The sequence below is a fragment of the Scatophagus argus genome, chromosome 17 (assembly GCF_020382885.2).
Source record: "Scatophagus argus isolate fScaArg1 chromosome 17, fScaArg1.pri, whole genome shotgun sequence".
Taxonomy (NCBI): Eukaryota; Metazoa; Chordata; class Actinopteri; family Scatophagidae; genus Scatophagus; species Scatophagus argus.
Window position 1 is genome coordinate 21,345,915 of NC_058509.1, and position 22,301 is coordinate 21,368,215.

Sequence of the window (22,301 nt, forward strand, 5' to 3'; positions counted from 1 at the left end):
GTACCCTGCCTTTCGCTTCTAGTCAGCTGGGATAGGCTCCAGCTCCCCCGCGACCCTGACGGATAAGTGGTATAGAACACGAATGAATGAATGAATGAATGATAATGTGCAAACTCAAAAAGTCTGAGTTCACACAAAAAAAGACCTGTTCAACCCAACATTGAATGGGTGGGTTTTCACAGACAGACTTTAGTTTACATGTGTCATGCCTGGTGTTTTGGTTATGCTTTGTTTTTTGATTTTGGAGTTCACATGCCATGTTTCATGTTTGTTTCTCATGTGTTTTCATGTTTTATGTTCAAGGTTTCTGTCACGTCCTGGTTCTCTGTCTTTTGGTTCTTGAGTCCTTGTGTCATGTTCCATGTGTGTCTTGTGTTTCCATGTGTTATGTTCAAGGTTTTTGTCATGTCCTGTTTTGCAACGGGGGATCAGCCTTTTTCTGTGTCAGCCAAGACGCCCATTTGTGACAACATGGATACATCCTTGTAGTTGTATGTACCTGTGGGTTTGTTCGCAGAACACCCATGATAAAGCTGTTCTGTTAAAACCTGTGAAACCTGTTCTTTATTTGCAGAGATGTAGCATCAATTTATGATGACAAACATGACCATCATTAATGGAACATAAGAGACACCTGTTCACACTGTTAAAAGTATGTCTGTGTTCATATGTAGACCAAAACTTCAGTAACCAGCACTATAAGGGGTGACACACTTTGCTTTGCAGAGGTCCTACTATAATGCTGTAAAGAAGACCCATCATTATATTTGCTTTACCCTTATATACTAAGCCAAACAAAGCAAGCAAAAGGTCCCCTACTTCTTAATTATTTACAGCATGATGGTGTTCTGGAAGCAAAAGACGCGTGATGTGTAAAGCAACAGCTGTGTCTAGTGTGACATTTTATACAGACACTTATTCAGCTCTGTTAATACTTCCACTGCCATTTTAATGGCAGAACAACCCCTCCATTATGTATTAGCACTTTTTACCAAACGGCAAAAATTCGGGCCTTGAACAGGTATATAAAAGAGGCTTCTGACAAGCTGTGATATGACAAATACACACACACATGCGTGCGCCTACAGCACAGACAGCAGCGTACCTCCATCCAGGCTGCGTGAGTTCCTCTTGCTGGAGGAGCGCTGGAACAGAGGAGCTGGTCTGTCGATCAGAGAGCTTGCCTGTCTCGTCTGAGCCTGAGTCCGACCACTGTAGCGAAACTTAGAGCCCAAAGCCAAGAACTTCCTAGGAGTAGTGGCCATCTCAGTGGAGGTCAGCCTGACCATAAAACACATTGATACAGATCTTCTCATATGGCTCTGAGTCAGGCAGCTAGCAAGCATATTTAATAAAATGTCCACTGTATAGTCATGTTGACAAAGTGACTTGAAGAATAGAATACACTACCTGAAGAAGGTGTGATGTTCTACACACACTTTCCACAGTTTTTTGGCTGCCTTGTAATTAGGTAATTTGAAGCCAATTGCACTCTCATATTGCTCCACCTGATGAAAGAGAAAAAATAAATCTGCTTAAAACACGGCCAACAAAATTAGCTTTATGGTTTCATTCATAATTAGGGCAAGTTCAGTATTCAAGAATGCTAAAGATTTTCCACATGTATAAATATTTGTTAATATGAAGACAGTGCACCTCAGACGGTCTTATTTTGATAAAGAAGCTGCTGCGTTTGTATGACACTTTGAGGACTTTGGGCCAGGGGAAACGGTTGATCCTCAGTTTGTCTTTGTAAACCATAAGACCACTGGAACAAACACCCAACATAATGTCGACACCATCCAGATCCTGTCAGAGACACCAGAGAGACAGAAAGAAAGACAACAATTAACGGTCAACTGGATATGCAAATTTCAGAGAGCTAGGCCCTTTGGAAGTGTTATTAAGGTGTCTCAAGCGAATGCAACTGGACTTAGTTATTTGTCTTTGAAGACGTTTCACCTCTCATCCAAGAGGCTTCATCAGTCTCTTGTTCTCTGTCAGACAGAGAACTTACCCAACCAGAGAAAGAGGTCTTAGCCAAGGGCTTGAACTTTGCCATGACACCAAAACAGTTACCTATAGTTGATTTGATTACAGCTACAGAATCAGCTATAAAGAAAAACAACTTAACAGAAACCGAAGCCGAACAGCTTAGGTTAAAAGTGTCAGCAACTCTGTCCAACGCCAAGGCTCCCCCTTCCAACCTCACCTTTGAGGAAAGGAAAGCGGTCACAACACTCAGCAAAGACCCCAGAATCACAATTCTTCCAGCAGATAAAGGACGATGCACAGTTGTGCTCAATACAACTGACTACCATGCCAAAGTCTCTACACTACTCAGCGACTCAGAAACGTATGAAACCCTGAAAAGAGACCCGACTAGTGGCTACAAAAAGAAAGCAATAGAATGTCTACAAAAACTACAGAAAGAAGGGATTATTGACAAAGCACAATATCACCGTCTTTATCCGCAAGATTCTATCCCTTGCTTATATGGACTTCCAAAAATCCACAAAGAAAGGGCTCCACTCAGACCCATTGTCAGCAGCATTAACTCGGTCACCTACCACATTGCCAAACACGTGGCGAACATCCTGGCTCCCTTGGTGGGCAACACCCCCCACCATATACAAAATTCCATTGAATTTGTGAACAAAGTCCGGAACTTAAAAATGGATCCAGATGAAACCATGGTATCCTACGACGTGACTTCTCTGTTCACTTGTATACCAACCATGGAAGCTTTGGAAACAGTAAGAGAGCGTCTTACACAGGACGACTCTCTCCAGGACAGAACAAAACTCAGACCAGAACACATATGCCAACTCCTGGATTTGTGCCTAAACACCACATATTTCCAGTTCAATGGCAAATTTTATAGACAAAAACATGGCTGTGCCATGGGTTCACCAGTATCTCCCATTGTGGCCAACTTATACATGGAGGAAGTGGAACGCAGGGCCCTGAACTCCTTTGAGGGAGCAACACCGAGCCACTGGTTCAGATATGTGGATGACACGTGGGTCAAAATCAAAACGAAAGAAGTGCAAGCCTTTACTGAACATATCAACTCAGTGGACAGGAACATCAAGTTCACCAGAGAAGATGTTAAAGATAATAGTTTGCCCTTCTTAGACTGTGACGTCCATATAGAAAAGGACAGGAGCCTCCACATTGGGGTATACAGGAAACCCACACACACAGACCAATACCTCCTTTTCGACTCACACCACCCTTTGGAACACAAACTTGGTGTTATCAGAACTCTGCAACACAGAGCTGATAAGGTACCCACCAGCTCACAGGCCCAAGGGGAAGAACATGAACACCTGAGGGATGCCCTCAAAACGTGTGGTTATCCCAGTTGGACCTTTGTGAAAACTGCAGCTGGTTCCAGGAAGAACACCACCAAGGTGGTTGAGGAGGAAAAACAGAACAAAAGAAACAACATAGTCATCCCATATGTATCTGGGGTATCAGAAAAACTCAGGAGGATCTTCAGCAAGCACCGGATCCCTGTGTATTTCAAACCCAGCAACACACTCAGACAGAAACTGGTACATCCCAAAGACAGAACACCACACACTCAAAAAAGCAATCTGGTGTATGCTGTCCAATGCAATGAGGAATGCAAAGACCTCTACATTGGTGAAACTAAACAACCACTACACAAGCGCATGTATCAGCACAGGAGGCCCAACTCCTCAGGCCTAGATTCTGCCGTCTACCTACACCTGAAGGAGAAAGCTCACTCCTTTGAGGACAACAATGTCCACATCTTGGACAGAGAGGATAGATGGTTTGAAAGAGGAGTAAAAGAAGCCATCTATGTGAAATTAGAAAAACCATCTCTCAACAGAGGAGGAGGTCTGCGACACCACCTATCTCCAATTTACAATGCTGCCCTTTCATCTCTTCCCAGGAGATTCCACAACTTAGCCTCTAAGGAAAACTGCCATTCACAAAGGACCCCATGTGACTCTAACGACTGTCGTTACAACACAACAGAGCAGTAACGAAGTCGAAACCAACTTTACCATCCCCAACGACTGTCTCAACGACTGTCGTTTGTCACAATGGAACACTAAACGAGCTTATGACACCACTGGTCATGTGAATGCCTCCACAGAGGTTAAATACCTGGGTCTCCACACCAGCTAGTTGGACTAGTCCCAGCCTAGTCAAGCGAGCATGAACTGATGAAGCCTCTTGGATGAGAGGTGAAACGTCTTCAAAGACAAATAACTAAGTCCAGTTGCATTCGATTGAATTTCCTTGAGATAACCATGACCTGGATGAATGAGAATATTCACAGGCTTATTGCAGAACAATTTGGGTTGGCAACCCTGAGAATGGTGCGGGAATATGAGAAGTTGGCTCGGAAAATTGCAGATTACAGAAACCACCTACGGTTTAATCTGAGATGCAGACAACAAAGGCTTATACCAACTAGCCTACGCCTATGTTCCACTATGGAAGGCCATAGAGTGGAAAGAATCATAGGAAAAGCACAAAACCAACTCCTCAATGAGCGGATAAGGCAGATTAATTTCACTGTGGAGGGGCTGAAAGAGAAAACAGAGAAATTACTACAGAAATTAACATCACTCCTACCTGGTTCTATGTTGGAGAAAGTTGTGGATTTCACCAAGAAAGCCCAATTATCCCAACACAACAAAAGCAAAGAAAGACAGACCAGAAAGTTCCATAACCTGCAGTCTCGGAACAAAAGCAATAACAACACAGAAACTCTTACTTGGAAACAAAAGACTGACATTCCAGAACAGAATACAATACAAGACAGATGGGTAAAGAACCTGTCAGACAGAGAACTTACCCAACCAGAGAAAGAGGTCTTAGCCAAGGGCTTGAACTTTGCCATGACACCAAAACAGTTACCTATAGTTGATTTGATTACAGCTACAGAATCAGCTATAAAGAAAAACAACTTAACAGAAACCGAAGCCGAACAGCTTAGGTTAAAAGTGTCAGCAACTCTGTCCAACGCCAAGGCTCCCCCTTCCAACCTCACCTTTGAGGAAAGGAAAGCGGTCACAACACTCAGCAAAGACCCCAGAATCACAATTCTTCCAGCAGATAAAGGACGATGCACAGTTGTGCTCAATACAACTGACTACCATGCCAAAGTCTCTACACTACTCAGCGACTCAGAAACGTATGAAACCCTGAAAAGAGACCCGACTAGTGGCTACAAAAAGAAAGCAATAGAATGTCTACAAAAACTACAGAAAGAAGGGATTATTGACAAAGCACAATATCACCGTCTTTATCCGCAAGATTCTATCCCTTGCTTATATGGACTTCCAAAAATCCACAAAGAAAGGGCTCCACTCAGACCCATTGTCAGCAGCATTAACTCGGTCACCTACCACATTGCCAAACACGTGGCGAACATCCTGGCTCCCTTGGTGGGCAACACCCCCCACCATATACAAAATTCCATTGAATTTGTGAACAAAGTCCGGAACTTAAAAATGGATCCAGATGAAACCATGGTATCCTACGACGTGACTTCTCTGTTCACTTGTATACCAACCATGGAAGCTTTGGAAACAGTAAGAGAGCGTCTTACACAGGACGACTCTCTCCAGGACAGAACAAAACTCAGACCAGAACACATATGCCAACTCCTGGATTTGTGCCTAAACACCACATATTTCCAGTTCAATGGCAAATTTTATAGACAAAAACATGGCTGTGCCATGGGTTCACCAGTATCTCCCATTGTGGCCAACTTATACATGGAGGAAGTGGAACGCAGGGCCCTGAACTCCTTTGAGGGAGCAACACCGAGCCACTGGTTCAGATATGTGGATGACACGTGGGTCAAAATCAAAACGAAAGAAGTGCAAGCCTTTACTGAACATATCAACTCAGTGGACAGGAACATCAAGTTCACCAGAGAAGATGTTAAAGATAATAGTTTGCCCTTCTTAGACTGTGACGTCCATATAGAAAAGGACAGGAGCCTCCACATTGGGGTATACAGGAAACCCACACACACAGACCAATACCTCCTTTTCGACTCACACCACCCTTTGGAACACAAACTTGGTGTTATCAGAACTCTGCAACACAGAGCTGATAAGGTACCCACCAGCTCACAGGCCCAAGGGGAAGAACATGAACACCTGAGGGATGCCCTCAAAACGTGTGGTTATCCCAGTTGGACCTTTGTGAAAACTGCAGCTGGTTCCAGGAAGAACACCACCAAGGTGGTTGAGGAGGAAAAACAGAACAAAAGAAACAACATAGTCATCCCATATGTATCTGGGGTATCAGAAAAACTCAGGAGGATCTTCAGCAAGCACCGGATCCCTGTGTATTTCAAACCCAGCAACACACTCAGACAGAAACTGGTACATCCCAAAGACAGAACACCACACACTCAAAAAAGCAATCTGGTGTATGCTGTCCAATGCAATGAGGAATGCAAAGACCTCTACATTGGTGAAACTAAACAACCACTACACAAGCGCATGTATCAGCACAGGAGGCCCAACTCCTCAGGCCTAGATTCTGCCGTCTACCTACACCTGAAGGAGAAAGCTCACTCCTTTGAGGACAACAATGTCCACATCTTGGACAGAGAGGATAGATGGTTTGAAAGAGGAGTAAAAGAAGCCATCTATGTGAAATTAGAAAAACCATCTCTCAACAGAGGAGGAGGTCTGCGACACCACCTATCTCCAATTTACAATGCTGCCCTTTCATCTCTTCCCAGGAGATTCCACAACTTAGCCTCTAAGGAAAACTGCCATTCACAAAGGACCCCATGTGACTCTAACGACTGTCGTTACAACACAACAGAGCAGTAACGAAGTCGAAACCAACTTTACCATCCCCAACGACTGTCTCAACGACTGTCGTTTGTCACAATGGAACACTAAACGAGCTTATGACACCACTGGTCATGTGAATGCCTCCACAGAGGTTAAATACCTGGGTCTCCACACCAGCTAGTTGGACTAGTCCCAGCCTAGTCAAGCGAGCATGAACTGATGAAGCCTCTTGGATGAGAGGTGAAACGTCTTCAAAGACAAATAACTAAGTCCAGTTGCATTCGATTGAATTTCCTTGAGATAACCATGACCTGGATGAATGAGAATATTCACAGGCTTAAGGTGTCTCAAGCCAAAACAGCTTTCGTCAGTTTCCAGTCCCAGAAACCTGTTGGAGGGTGGATTAGCAAATGTACATAACAAAGACATCAGAGAGACTGACAAACGTCAAATAAAGCAGCACTTTGCAATGCGGGCCATGTGTGTTGTACCTAAGGGTGCTTTTAGACTTTTTGCACATTATTGTGTTTGCTTCACAAACTGCTTATTGTGGACCTGAGTTATTCCTTTTCCTCCTCAGCTAGTGGTGGATCCATAGGAATAAGCTGCATATGCTGAATGTAGTTTTGTGCTCTAATTGCAGTCTTCTGCCCACATAGCACTTTTCAGACAGCTCACATTCAAGCCAGATTTGAAATGAGGTATTGCTATGGAGAAACTGTGAGCCCATCCATATGAAGTCATGCATATGACAAAAAGTACCCCAGTTACAGTGCATTCCTGGATCAACTTTTTCCTACTGCTCCCACTACTGTTTATTTTATGCTGTTTTACTAGTAAAGGGAGGCCTCAGCCAGATTATACATATACATATAATGTCACCTTCCATGCCTCATAAAAATGCAGATTTTATATTCGCAATGCATCACATATAGATGCTTTATCAACATTTTATATATTCTGCTTTTCATCTCATTTTCAGGTGCGGATTATTTAGGCCGCCACTGAAAACCATTTGTGCCTTATCAGCCAAACAAAGATGATTATAAATCTGAATTGAATCTTTGATTTTTTTCCATTCATAACTTGTTCGTTTGTTACTTGCAAAGGTTTGATTTTGGGCTTCAAAGGGATTAAGATTTTGTAAACTGATTCAATACTGCATTTAGATGCTATCGTGCTTCAAAAAACACCTCCTTGAGGAGTGTCCCAAATTGCAAATTTATTTCTAACATAATAATTATGATCATTGGTTGTGATAATTTTAAATATTACAATTGATATTTTAATATTTAGTTGGACATTTCTTTTTTACATTTGAACAGTTTATTCTAAGACTGTCTCAAAGTTTTATGAATAGGGGCCATCAGCACGTGTCTCAGATGTTTACTATTGTATGTCATAATACTAATGGTTATGCATGTAAGAAGAAAAAAATGACCGTACTGTAAAAATTGTACTGCATTTGTACTGCTCACCATCATCCATAGGGAGGCAGTATAGTCCTGTAAAGGTCCCAACCACAATATTAGATTAATGTCTGCCCCAGAGTTAGTGTGTTGCAGGTTTCATTTCAATTCAATTCAGTTCAATTCAATTTTATTTAATGTGCCAATTCATAACGAGTTCAACATCTCAAGACACTTTACAAGTGTGTAAACAACTCATTCAAAAAAAGAGAAGAGAAACAGAGAGAAACAGGTCCCAGGGCAAAACCCCACACTGAGTAAGCATTTGGTGACAGTGGCGAGGAAAAACTTGCTTTTAACAGGCAAAAACCTCGAGCAGAACCAGACTTAGTGTAGACGGCCTTCTGCTGCGACCGATGATGAAGCGAGGGGGGGGGGTTAGAGAGAGCAGTGCATAGCAGGAGCAGCAGGATCAAGGCAGGGCCATGGAGAGGGTTCTGGATCCAGCAGCAGTACCAGGCCTCAGGAGGACGGGGTAGGAGATTCTGGATCCAGCAACATGCTCCGGAAGTGCTGAGAAAAGGTTTGCATTTGCCACCACTGAAAACAAGGATGTCTTACTAATTCTCCTGTGCTCACCTTGACCTGATGGAGGTCCACTCCGTACATAGAGAGCTTCTTGGCATTCTCCAGGAACATCATATCTGCTTGTGCCGGACTCATCGATCTGCCACAGCACCACAGCATTATACAGTTAAATTATGTGAAGGAGTTACATGTTTGCAACTTTAGAGTTGTCCAAAGTATACTGAACTGCCCTGATGTTGGTACAGTAATTTACTACACAGTTTTCATACCTGTATTTTAATTTATAAAATGTATTTCATAGTGGTAGTTACTTTCAGATTAAGATTTCATATCTTATCTTAGGTCCATCTACCTTATCTTATCGACAAAATATGTGGTGCTTAAAATTAGGATATATTGTTCATGATTAAAATGTTGCTAAAATACTGATAAACTAACAATATTTACAATATACTGTATATGTAAAATTGTTTTTGTAAATTTTTGTCAAAAAAGCCTAATTATTTGACCATTACATCATTTATAAAAGCAATAAAAGGGGAGAATAACCAAGGGATGAATACTTTTTACAGGTACAGTATTTTTACTAATGCATTTTGAGTACAGGGCTTCACACTGAGGTAGTATTCTGACCTGTAGGTGTGGTGCAGCTCCATCATTTTGTCCTCCAGCTCCTTGGTCTGACCTTGGGCCATTTTCATGTCCTTGGCGTATTCATAGCCATGTACCTCGGGGTCGTACTCACCCAACTCTGACTGTAGGGCATAGGAACCCAGCAGGGCCAGAGTGACGAAGGAGCAAGGAAGTCGGCCCTGCAAGATGTCCTTCCGCAGCTGGAGACATAGGTAGTACCTGAAATGCATACATGGTTGTTACTCTTGACACTTAAACAAAGTTGTGTCTGTAATGCCAAATGAACTGAAAACCTACACAAAATTTAAAATGACAGAACTAACAGAAATGGATAAAGCATCCCCCACCCACCCACCCACCCACCCATTTCAGTACTTTGGAACCACCTTTTGCTTTACTTACAGCTTTGAGTCTGTTGAGATAAGTCTCTACTGTTAAAATTGCTATCTTGTTTGGTTTCTGCTGTTTGTTTTGTTGCTCTCCCCTTCTTCCTTATTGCCCAGCTATTTGTCCCTTTCCCTGCTGTTTGAGATTACCTGACCAACCAGAGTGGAGTAGGGCGTAGTGGCATTTCTCCAATCATCCACCTACCTGCACACCTGTTTCTCATCTGAGGCCAATCTCCTCTTCACCACTCCACTATTTAAGACCAACTCTCCCAGTCCATCATCGCCAGATTATGTTGTTTCCATAGTGGTATTAAGTCAGGCTCTTACACTCCTTGATGTTTATGACTATATTTTTTGTCTTTACTTAAGCTGAAAAGATTACAGAGACCAGTAGATTCAGGGGGGTTAGGGGTTCTGAATCCTTTATCATTACGCTTTTAGTCTCAGACATATGATCCATTGGGCCCTGCCACCTGAAAGGGCTCCTCCTTGGTATGATCTCGGGAGCCAGCTATGCAGCCCACTTCTCACTTTATACCTTATTACCATAAAGCTTTCTTCTGAAACTCAAACCCACCCTATCATTTCATTTTCAAAATATGAAGAGAACTGCGTCAATACTGGGTTTCAGTTCACATCTCTACACCATTTCCTCTATTTGGCTTAACCCATGTTTGTGTATTGATAAATCCCTTTTTTGGGGGGTCTTTGGGTGAAAAAGGGCATTATGAAGTTGGAAGACCTATATGAAGGGGGCGCTCTTCTTTCGATGACCTCAGAGCCCAGTTTCAGCTACCTCAGAATCAAGTTTGGAGATATCTGCAGCTCAGGCATCTGCTGAGCAATGCCTTTGGATCTCCTGCCTCGACTCCCCATGATATAGACTAGTTTATTCGTGCATTGGAGGTCTTTTGTAAAGGCTGCAGGGCTTCGACTTTCTATACAATGCTCCTAAAGAACTCTGATAAGGGGTCTCCAATCCTAAAAACAGCTTGGGAGACAGATCTTAATGTACATTTTACAGACTCTCGGTGGGTGATAATTATGCAAAATGCCAAAAAAATAGCTAGGGAGCTTAAGACAAGACTTATTCAATTCAAAATTCTAAACAGACTTTATTGGACACCTTATAAACTATATAGTGCAAAACTTGCACAGTCTGCAGATTGCTGGAGATGTGGCAGGGGGGAGGGTATACTCACCCACATGCTTCGGTGGTACCCCAAAATTCAGGGTTTTGGGCGTGAAATACATCAGTATGTCACACAGATTGTAAAGCACAACGTACCCTTCAGCTAGACGCTCTTTATTCTAGGTGACCCATCATCTTTTCATAGCCTTTCCTCACACAATGCCGAATAGGTCCAGACCGCTTTAATGTTGGGATGAAAACTGATCACTTCCCAGTGAAAATCCCCTTTGGCGCCCCTGGTCTCCTTGTGGCATAATCAGTTGGGTAGATTGTCTGCCCTGGAACGCCTTTCATATAAATGATTGGATAAAATGGATAGTTTCTATCTAAAATGGGATATTTATCTTGTATGGGTGGGTCAGTTTAGCTTTTGAAAGCCCCCCCCAACACTTTCTTTTTTTTCCCATGTTCGGTTGTAAGACCAGTCCCTCTCTGTCATACTCAATCCACTCAATGGGTGACCCTCATGCAGATGGTTAACTGTTATTTTTTTTTGTTTTTGTTTTTGTTTTTTGTTTTTGTCATTGTTTTCTTTCTCTATTATTTGTTGCTCTTGCCACGTGTCTACCCTTCTTGGGCTGTGTATCTCTTTTTGTATATGTCTTGTTTTGTTTTCCTTAAAAAGCCAATAAAATTCTAATCATAAAAAATTAAGCTTGTAGTTAGCAGTTGTGAAAATGACTGGAACCTATGCAGTACCTTGTTATGTCTTCAGACAACTGGGCTGGGTCAGGTGGATAGAATTTCACATTGAAGGTGAAATGATAGTTGGCACCTTGAAAAAGAAAACAGTTAGGTTGTGAAAAACATAATGTGTTAAAAAGATTCATGCTGATTAATTGCTTTTTTGTTTGACCCGTTTTGGCCACAATGGCTTCGTAAACATAATGGAGGCAGGCAAACATGCTGCTTAGTCCCATGAATGGAACATTTACCGTTGTACTCATAAGTTTACATACCCTGGCAGAATTTATGATTTCTTGGCCATTTTTCAGAGAATATGAATGATAACACAAAAACTTTTCTTTCACTCATGGTTAGTGGTTGGATGACACCATTTATTATTAAACAACTGTGTTTACTCTTTTTAAATCATAATGACAACAGAAACTACTCAAAGTTTACATACACCAGTTCTTAATGCTGTGTATTGCCCTCTTTAACATCAATGACAGCTAGAAGTCTTTTGTGGTAGTTGTGGATGAGGCTCTTTATTTTCTCAGACTGTAAAGCTGCCCATTCTTCTTGGCAAAAAGCCTGCAGTTCCTGTAAATTCTTGGGCTGTCTTGCATGAACAGCATGTTTGAGATCTCCCCAGAGTGGCTCAATGATATTGAGGTCAGGAGACTGAGATGGCCACTCCAGAACCTTCACTTTATTCTACTGTAGCCAATGATAGGTCGACTTGGCCTTGTGTTTTGGATTGTTGTCATGTTGGAACGTCCAAGTACGTCCCATGTGCAGCCTCCGGGCTGATGAGTGCAGATTTTCCTCCAGTATTTTCTGATAACAGGCTGAATTCATCTTGCCATTAATTTTGACCAAGTTTCCTGTGTCTTTGCAGCTCACACATCCCCAAAACATCAGTGATCCACCTCCGTGTTTCACAGTAGGAATGGTGTACCTTTGATCATAGGCCTTGTTGACTCCTCTCCAAATGTAATGTTTATGGTTGTTCAATTCAATTCAGTTTATTCATATAGCGCCAGTTCACAACAAAAGTTATCTAATGACACTTTTCAATTAGAGCAGGTCTAGATGAAACTCTTTAATTAAATTGTAATACAGAGGGCCCAACATTCCCCTTGAGCAAGCACTTGGCAACAGTGACTTTGTTCCAGAGATTCTGAGGCTTGACCACGTAGTCCATTTTTCTTCAAGTGCCTCCTTATTGTGCATCTTGAAACAGCCACACCACTTTTTTTCAGAGTCCTGTATTTCAACTGAAGTTATTTGTGGGTTTTTCTTTGCAACTCAAACAATTTTCCTGGCAGTTATGGCTGAAAGTTTTGTTGGTCTACCTGACTGTGGTTTGGTTTCAACAGAATCCCTCATTTTCCACTTCTTTATAACACTGCTGATAGGCATTCTCAGTTCCTTGGATATCTTTTCATATCCCTTTCCTGTTTTATACAGTTCAATTACCTCTTCCCACAGATCCTTTGACAATTCTTTTGCTTTCCCCATGACTGGGAATCCAGAAATTTCAGTGCAGTACTGGATGAAAGATGCAAGGGTCCGTCAGGATCCCAGAAACTCAATGACCTTTTATACACACACTGATTACACTGATAAGCAAACAGGTCACAGGTGAGGATGGTTACCTTTAGTAGCCATTCAAACCTGTAAACATAGTTGTTTGACAATAAATAGCTTCACCCAACCACTAATCATGAGTGAAAACAAAGTTTTTCTCTTATAATTCATATTCTCTGAAAAATGGCCTGATGCTAGCGCTAGCAGCCAGCCTTGTCAAACCACACTGGATAAAATTGCAAAAATTGATGTATGTGATTATTTTTGATTAAGTAATCACAGAGTATGTAATAAATAAGATATTCTTTAAATCCCTTGACAGTCCTAATCTACATACATACAAGTATAAACATACATGTATACATTATTGATATTTACCTATATTATATACATATACATGTATATACACCCAGGAAAAATGCAAAAATTGCATTTTTATTCTAAAGAATCACTGAATCATAACTGCTCCTGTGGTTGATCTAAGTATTTCCTTCACCACTGCTCCTCTTTGTCTATGACGAGAACCAACAGCTGATCATTACAAGTTTGGTTGGCACACCCTGCCTGACTATTCCTTCCCCTTTAAGGAGGGTGACATTGTGGGAAACCCATGTATGTGGTGGAGTCTAGTGGACATATGCATTGTTTGAGAGAAGTGTCAGCATGTGTGCCAGATGCAGACATGACAAAATTGTTCAGTCAAATTTAACACATTACATTTACCGTATGTGATGTTGGCTTTTGAGAATTTTGTATGTGGGTGTGTTGGGTGTGGATTCCTATTTGTTTATGTTTTACATTATATATGTATTAAGTGTGTAAAAATACCACAGTTGATATATATTACATTTATGTCTGGGGAAAAAGTGAAAAAAGTGAAAAGTTTGGCAGTTTGCAATTTGTTTGCCCTCTGGTCTTACAGTTCAAGTCTGAAATATCTTCACATATGACACTAACTTCTATAAATGAGCTTGTCTGCTCTACTAGTATTAGAAACAGAATGCGGCCAAAGAAAATATTAGATTTTCTGCTTACCTTGTACCTGCCTACGGATCTCCTTGGTTAGGTCCATCCAAGTCTGATCAAGAAAATGACAAATGTAACATGAGGTCTAATACCATCAGACACTGCTCAATGTCACGAGTACTTAAGCACTGTGTGCTGCTTGTTTGTCTAATTATCAGTGACAATTAAGGCTACATACAATGTAAAAAATGTTTTGTCTTAATGGAATAGTGCGGTTTGGATTGTCCGACTCGAGTGACAGTCACTCACCTTGATGATTGGTGTCTCCCAGATGGCCAAACCATAGTAGTCTTTCTCTAACAGGTTGAGGTGGTCACACACCTTCATGAACAGCTCCTGACCTTTGGCATGTTTCTGACACACACAAAGGGAACAAGACACAGAACAATTAAACACTAACCCGCTAATGTAACAGACCTGACATGCAGGATGTTAATGTGCTGAACATGACTGAGCAGAGGCTCAGAGGGAGCAGTCACTTCTCCCATGGGACTGCTTAACAGCTGAAGCAGGACCTCAGCAGAGGAGAGGACAGTCTCAAATGGGATTGAAGACACAATGAGCCTTTCTTTACAGTTGGCTTTATGATAGTGGAGATGTTCTGTTGAAAATCTAATAGATTACTATCTCCTGTTGAAGTTTCAGATTTTAGATTGTGTGGTCCTCCATCTGGAACAAGATAAGACATTCCTACCCAAGGTAATCTAAAGAGTCAAGTTTACAAGAATATTGAGGGAAAAGAGATCAGATTTAGAAAATCTCTGATTTCAGGCATTCAAAAAAGGTGCAGAACTTTACTTTAGACATCAATGGTAGAAGAAAAGAAAGCTGTGCTATGACTGACAAAGGGGCAGAAGAAGGAAGGCAGGAAAAGCCGAAGTTGCACTAAATTTAGTTGAAAAGAGATTTATGACTGTTTTGTCAACAAGTAGGGCTGGATTTATGTATGGCAGGTTTCCAATTTAGAAAGAAAGTCTTCCAGTCGTTTCATATTTTCATTGTAGTGTTCCAGCATGTGTTGAGTAATTCTGTAAACGAGCTCTTTTGGCATGGGGTATATGGTGCAAAGTGGCCAGATGCATGTACCGCAAAGCAGGATTAGTTTGCCACAGTGCATTGCTCACTGGCCAATCAGTACTCTGGAAAATGGAATTATCATTCATAGAACATGTTGAGTATTTTTTTATTTGCTCCCAAGTCTGATTGTCACCATAAGGGTCACAGGTTAAAAGATAAAAATTGTAAAACACATGCCATAAGATACAACTAAGCCACACTTGAATTTAGTGGAATTCACAAATGTAGTTATGGACAAAACTTTTTTAGGATGTTGCATTTCCTGATCTGAACAGCACTGGTCTTCTGCTACATTTTGTTTGTGATTTTTACTCATTAGTACTGGTGCTTTGCATTGTGTTTTCAATGCGAGAGAATGAAAAAAATGGAAGAATGGTGTTTAGTAGTAGCTAGTTTAGTAGCTTAGCCAAGTTAGCTTTGTAACATAGACATATATCTGCAAGCTTTTACACTGCATGATTTTACATACATCGAACTTGATTTATGTTGTATGTATGTTCGAATAGCAATATTCTCCTTGCAATTTTAGTTATTATTGAATATTTCTGAGCCATGCTGTTTCTTTGTGTGTATTTATTTTATTGTGTGTCTCACTATTCCTCCATGCCACCTTCTTTCCACCTCCAGCCCCTCCTACGCCCCCTGCGAAACACAGGTCAAAGGCAGAACTTCTTTTACCGTAATGAACAGAGCCTGTGAATATTCTCATTCATCCAGGTCATGGTTATCTCAAGGAAATTCAATCGAATGCAACTGGACTTAGTTATTTGTCTTTGAAGACGTTTCACCTCTCATCCAAGAGGCTTCATCAGAACTGATAGTTCTTCATCAGAGGCTTCATCAGAACTATCAGTTCTGATGAAGCCTCTTGGATGAGAGGTGAAACGTCTTCAAAGACAAATAACTAAGTCCAGTTGCATTCGATTGAATTTCCTTGAGACGTAATGAACAGAATAAAAGGGAAGTACATGTTAACACAAACCACATAGATGGTTCTTTTTGACACAAAGGAGCAATGCCTCTACTCTGGTTTAATGCCAGGTGTCCAAGCTCCTCACCCTATCTTTAAGACTGAGACTTGTATCCGCAATGGGCGGCACGGTGGTGCAGTGGTTAGCACTGTCGCCTCACAGCTAGAGGGTTCCAGGTTCGAATCCCGGTCTGGGATTCTGGCCTTCTATGTGCCTGCGTGGGTTTTCTCCGGGTACTCCGGCTTCCTCCCACAATCCCAAAAACATGCACATTAGGTTAATTGGCTACTCTACATTGCCGCTAGGTGTGAGTGTGAGAGTGTGTAGTAGTCTGTCTTTGTGTGTTGGCCCTGCGATTGACTGGCGACCAGTCCAGGGTGTACCCCGCCTCTCGCCAGTAGTCAGCTGGGATAGGCTCCAGCTCCCCCGCGACCCTGACGGATAAGCGGTATAGAAAATGGATGGATGGATGTATCCGCAATCTCATTCTTTCACTGTCACTGACCCACGACCATAGGAATGTAGGTCAGCTAGTAAATTCAGAGCGTTACCTCCTGGCTTAACTCCCTCTTACTACAGCAGACCAGTACAGTGCCCTCACTACTGCTGATGCAGTACCAAACCATCCGTCAATCTCACACTCACACATTTTCCCATCACTCGCAAACAAGATACCCCAAGATACTTAAACTCCTTCACCTGGGACAGCAACTTGAAATTAATTGAGGATAACAAGCATAAGGTTTCTCTTCAGCACTGTAGCCAGGCTGACAGAGAGCCATAGTGCTATCGAGCCTTGTATCCCTGTAACCCTCAGCAGCAGTGACTTTATAACCTTTTTTAATGACAAGATTTTAAACATTAGGGACAGAATTCAACACCTACAGACCTCAGCTGGTACTGATCAACATTCAAACACTGGAATCTTAGAAACAGTAGTAAAACCAGATAATCAGCTTGACTGCTTTGCTCCCATTGACCCTCATCAGTTACATTCACTTATATATTCATCCAAGCCAACAACATGACTCTTAGACCCCATCCGTACTAAGCTACTCAAAGAAGTTTTATCCTTACTTAGCACCTGTCCATTAGACATGATCAGTCTGTCCCTAATAACAGGTTATGTACCCCAGTCCTTTAAAGCAGCTGCAGTCAAACCTCTCCTTAAAAACACACACACTTGACCCAGAGCTTTTAAGCAACTATAGACTGGAAAGGAAAGGAAAGGAAAGTGACATATCTTGTCATTGGAGGGAACTCACTCCAACGAAATTTGTTCTCTGCATTTAACCCACCCAAGTGACGTGCACACACACACAGCAAACCCGGGGCAGTGGGCGACCGCGTGCAGCGCCCGGGGAGCAGTGGGGGTTAGGTACCTTGCTCAAGGGTACCTCAGCCATGGACACCGGGACGGGGAATCGAACCAGCGATCCACCGGTTACGGGTCCGACACCCTAACCGCTGATCCACGACTGCCCCTAGACTGATGTCTAACCTTCCATTTCTTCTTCTTCTTCTTCAAGGATCTTTTCAAGATCCTTGAGAGAACAGTCACCAATCAGCTATGTGACTTCTTTTATAATAATAACTTATTTGAGGATTGTCAATCTGGCTTCATAGCACAGAGACTGCATTGGTCAAAGTCACAAATGACCTCCTATTGGCATCAGACAATGGACTTATCTCTGTCCTTGTACAGTCAGACCTTAATGCTGCATTTGACACCACTGACCATTCCATCTTATTGCACAGATTGGAACATCTAATTGGCATTAAAGGAACCACATTACATTTCAGTCTTATTTATCAGATCGATCTCAATTTGTTCATGGTAATGGTACATCGTCCATACTCACAAAAGTTAGTCACAGAGTTCCCTAAAGTTCTGCCCTTGGGCCAATACTATTGGCCCTTTACATGCTCCCCATCAGTGATATTATTAGAAAAAAACTCCATACATTTTCACTGTTATGCAGATGACACGCACTTGTATTTGTCAATGAACTCAGAAGAAACTAATCAGCTAGTCAAACTTCAGGCATGTCTTAAAGACTTAAAAACCCGGATGACTTGCACTTTTCTAAATTCAGACAAAACTGAAGTTATTGTTCTGGGCCCTGAACACTGTAGAAACAAATTATCCAGTGATATAGCAATGCTAGATGGCTTAGCCATGGCCTCAACCTCCACTGTAAGGAATCTTTGACCAGGACATGTCCTTTAACTCACACATAACAATTGACCCAATAAATCTATAAAGACTCTCCTGCCAATCCAGAATGCTGTTGCATGATTACTCACAAGAACCAGTGTGATATCATATTTTATGATCACATTTCTCCTGTACTGACTTCTCTACATTGGCTACTTGTAAAATTCAGGGTAGAGTTATACACATACTCCGCCACCATCTTTTCATAAGAGTCACTGGTTGAATTCACCCATCATTAATTCCTAAGAGACTGTTATTTCCCACATATTAATTTGAATAATGGTCCCTGGTGACAGGGTGGTGCCCTGATTTTGCGTGTTTAACAAATCTTATTTATTTCAATGATTATTCCTCATAATCATTGACATTGCTTGCCAATAACCAAATTGTCCCTGCTGATACACAACACTGGACTAATCCAAAAGAAGTCCCAGATGCAGTTCAATTTCATACAAATAAGATGTAGTTGTGTAAGTATAAGTTGTATTCTGCATTTCCTGCAACGCTATCATGTTCCCTTGGGACACGACAGCAGCTCGTGGTTATCACAAATCCTTTGGTGTCTTCAGTGTTGCAACCATAAATGATTGAAAACAATAGGTTCCTTGCATTTCCAGTCCTAGGAACTGGCACCTTCTTTCCTTAGGCCATAACAATAATAATAATAATGAGGTCTGGATTCTATAAAAATGAGTTACAACTGTCTCCATTTCCCCATGGTATCTCTTTGCCACTCTCTCACTCTGTCATAAAAGTGCTGCACGTCTATTTGAGAGAGCTGCACAGAGACAGGAGAGGAGAGACAGAATGAAGCCTGCACTTCAAAATTCAAAGGGTTGTGAGGGTTGAAGGGATTGAAGTTTTTAAAAAATATTCGGTAAAGAAATATAGATAAGACAAAAAAATTTAAATGTGCTTACATCCAGCTCACACTCATACAGAGTGTTGTCCAGCAGGGTGACTTTGATCAGCATGGTCTTGGGTCGGCGTGGAGCTTTGGGAGCTCTGGCTTCCTCTTCTATCATTTTATCCTTCTTATCTTCCTTACTGGCACCTTCAGGACCAGACTCTTTTTCCTGCTCCTTCTCCTTCTTCTCTTCCTCCAGGTTACCCTCCTCTACCTTTTCCTTGCTGTTTTCTTTGTCCTTTTCACCCTCCTCCTCCTCAGCTGCTTTCTTCTCTATCTGGACAATCTGAAAAAGACAATGAAAATGCAGTCTAAACTATCTTAATCAGTATTTGTGACAGATTTCAGTTTAACTACAGGAGGTTTAATCATGGAAGACATCAATCTGTTTAGTCAAGTTAAACGGTCACATTGGCATGGGTGAGCACATACTGAACATATGTGTGTGTCATTTTAGCAATGTTGTTATATAATTATGAACAGTAGAAATCATCTAGAATTATGTGATTGGCCACATTCTTTCTAGTGGTTATTTCTGGTTGATACAGTAAAGCTCATTAAAGTTCTTTTTAGACATGCCCTCCGCCTTGAATTTATCAGATGGCACGTCAGTATAAATAAGAAAAAATCCCAATGACAAACTTACTAGGTCAGACTTAAAACATTTCCATATCACTTTGAACATCGCAAAAGTGTGGACTGAATGTGGTCAGATATTTGCATATGAGAAAACAGACATTAAATTAAAGTTACAGGCTAATAAAGCTATTAGTGCGGTGCTGGAGAATACACACTAATGATACACGATGTTGCCTAATGTCAAGTGTGGAACTTCACTCAGGTAAATCAAATGTCACATGTTGTCACAAACATGGCTTAAAATTATTTTCTGCCTCCAGAGGATGTGTTTTGTGGGATAGCCTGGCACCAGTGTCAAGGAAGGTGGTAGGTAGACAGACTCAGCAGACATCTTGACTTCCCAAAGGTGGAAATTTATTCATAGTGCGCTCAATAACCTACACCACCTCAGCCAGTACCATATTTACTGCAGGTAAACCTGCACAGTATCCTCATAATCAGGGAACTTCATAGGATTATAAGACTCATTTCAGTGCTCACAATATTACTTAGTGCACGATAGTGAAGACACTATCTATGACAATGGAGGAGATAATCCAAGAGATAAAAGGAGGGAAAGTAGTGAAAGCTACAAGGCTTCAGACTAGAAGGTCAGGAATAAAAAGGGACAGCCTGTCAGTGGTACTAGAATTTGAGAATGCCATATCAGAGAAAGTAAGAATGGGATACCTATGCTATGATGTCAGAACGTTTATCCAACAGCCACTGCGGTGTTTCAAATGTCAGAGAATGGGGCACACAGCAGGACAATGCAGGGGAAAATTAAGATGCACAAAGTGTAGAGGAGAACATGAGTATGGAAGTTGCGGTGATAATGCAAAAATCAAATGCTGTAACTAGTGGAGAGCATAGTGCTGCTTACGGTGGATGTCCAAAGACAAGCCAGAGAGGTACAGATATACAAAGTAACAAATCAAGTGTCTTATGCGGACGCACTCAAGAAAGTACAGGGGAACAGCACATTTAGACCCAGTGCTGCGCAAGGGGCAAATGATAACAGAGAGAATACCAACATCGCACGGAGGCTCCCAGTCCCAACACCAAATCCAAACCTGGAAAAAATTAACAATGACACATTGATTGTGGACAAAGTCAGCTTTATTGCCTTCACATGCAAGACAGTGAATGTTGCACGGCAGCAGATTGGGAATTAAAGAAGTAACAGCTGAGCTTATACATGAAATGTTAAATCCTAGCAGATATGATGGACTGTCGCATAGTACTTAGTATCCTGATGGTGATCCATATCTTGCAATGGAATGCCAAAAGTTTGATTGCTAACGGCCAGGAATTTAAAAAGGTACTGTCTGAGATGAGCAACTCCCCAGATATTCTGTGCATACAAGAGACATGGCTGAAATCACACCTAGATTTCGTCATCTCAGGCTACTGCTCAATCAGAAATGATAGAATAGGAAAACAAGGTGGTGGTTGTATAACATTTATTAAAAACACAATATAGTTTAAAAGCATAAACGTACCAAGCGATCATGAATGTGTGGTGACAGAAATATGTAGTCCAAGAGGAAATATCACAATAGTGAATTACTATAACCCTTGTAATGCTTTAACCCTGCTAAAGTTTCAGAACATTGCAGGGAGCATAAACAGAAGAGAGATATGGTGTGGGGATTTTAATGCGCACAGTACTCTTTGGGGAAGTGACCACACAGATAGTAATGGTGAAGTAGTGGAAGAACTCCTGGAAGAAAGAGGTCTTGTTTGTATGAATGACAAAAGGGGCACAAGAGTGGACATCAGAAGAAACAAAGTTTCATGCATAGACCTTACTCTCGTGTCTGGAAATCTGAGTGTCCAGTGTAAATGGGATGTTATGACAGATACAGACATGGGAAGTGACCACTTTCCAATATTAACATCAATTAACTTTAAGTTGCATGCTCAAGGATAAGGATATGCTGTTGAAAGATGGTGTTTCCCTAAAGCTGACTGGGAGTGAGAAAACACTATAGCGAAGACAATTTATTGGATTATCAAAGAAAGAGAGCTATTGCTCGCAAAACAATAAAGTTATCCAAACAAACATCATGGAGACAGTTCTGCTCCTCCATGGGTAGAGAAATAAAACTTAACGAAGTATGGTCAATGGTTAAGAAAATGACTGGGAAAAGGAAATCTGATAAAATTCCAGTTCTGGTCGATGGAGAATACAAACAAAAAGCTGATCTT

At 41.4% G+C, this 22,301-nt stretch overlaps 1 protein-coding gene across 1 annotated transcript in view; it reads right to left on the reverse strand.

The window, feature by feature from the left end:
* The window catches only part of epb41a (erythrocyte membrane protein band 4.1a), a 76,660-nt gene that overhangs the window by 34,237 nt on the left and 20,122 nt on the right, over nt 1–22,301 (reverse strand). Inside the window, exons 3-11 of the mRNA XM_046417574.1 lie at nt 19,486–19,758; nt 14,549–14,653; nt 14,309–14,351; nt 11,717–11,792; nt 9,437–9,655; nt 8,855–8,942; nt 1,657–1,809; nt 1,411–1,508; nt 1,106–1,281 (exon numbers count right to left, since the gene is read on the reverse strand). Of these exons, the coding sequence (XP_046273530.1) occupies nt 1,106–1,281; nt 1,411–1,508; nt 1,657–1,809; nt 8,855–8,942; nt 9,437–9,655; nt 11,717–11,792; nt 14,309–14,351; nt 14,549–14,653; nt 19,486–19,758 (1,231 nt within the window). The remainder of the gene's footprint in view (nt 1–1,105; nt 1,282–1,410; nt 1,509–1,656; nt 1,810–8,854; nt 8,943–9,436; nt 9,656–11,716; nt 11,793–14,308; nt 14,352–14,548; nt 14,654–19,485; nt 19,759–22,301) is intronic.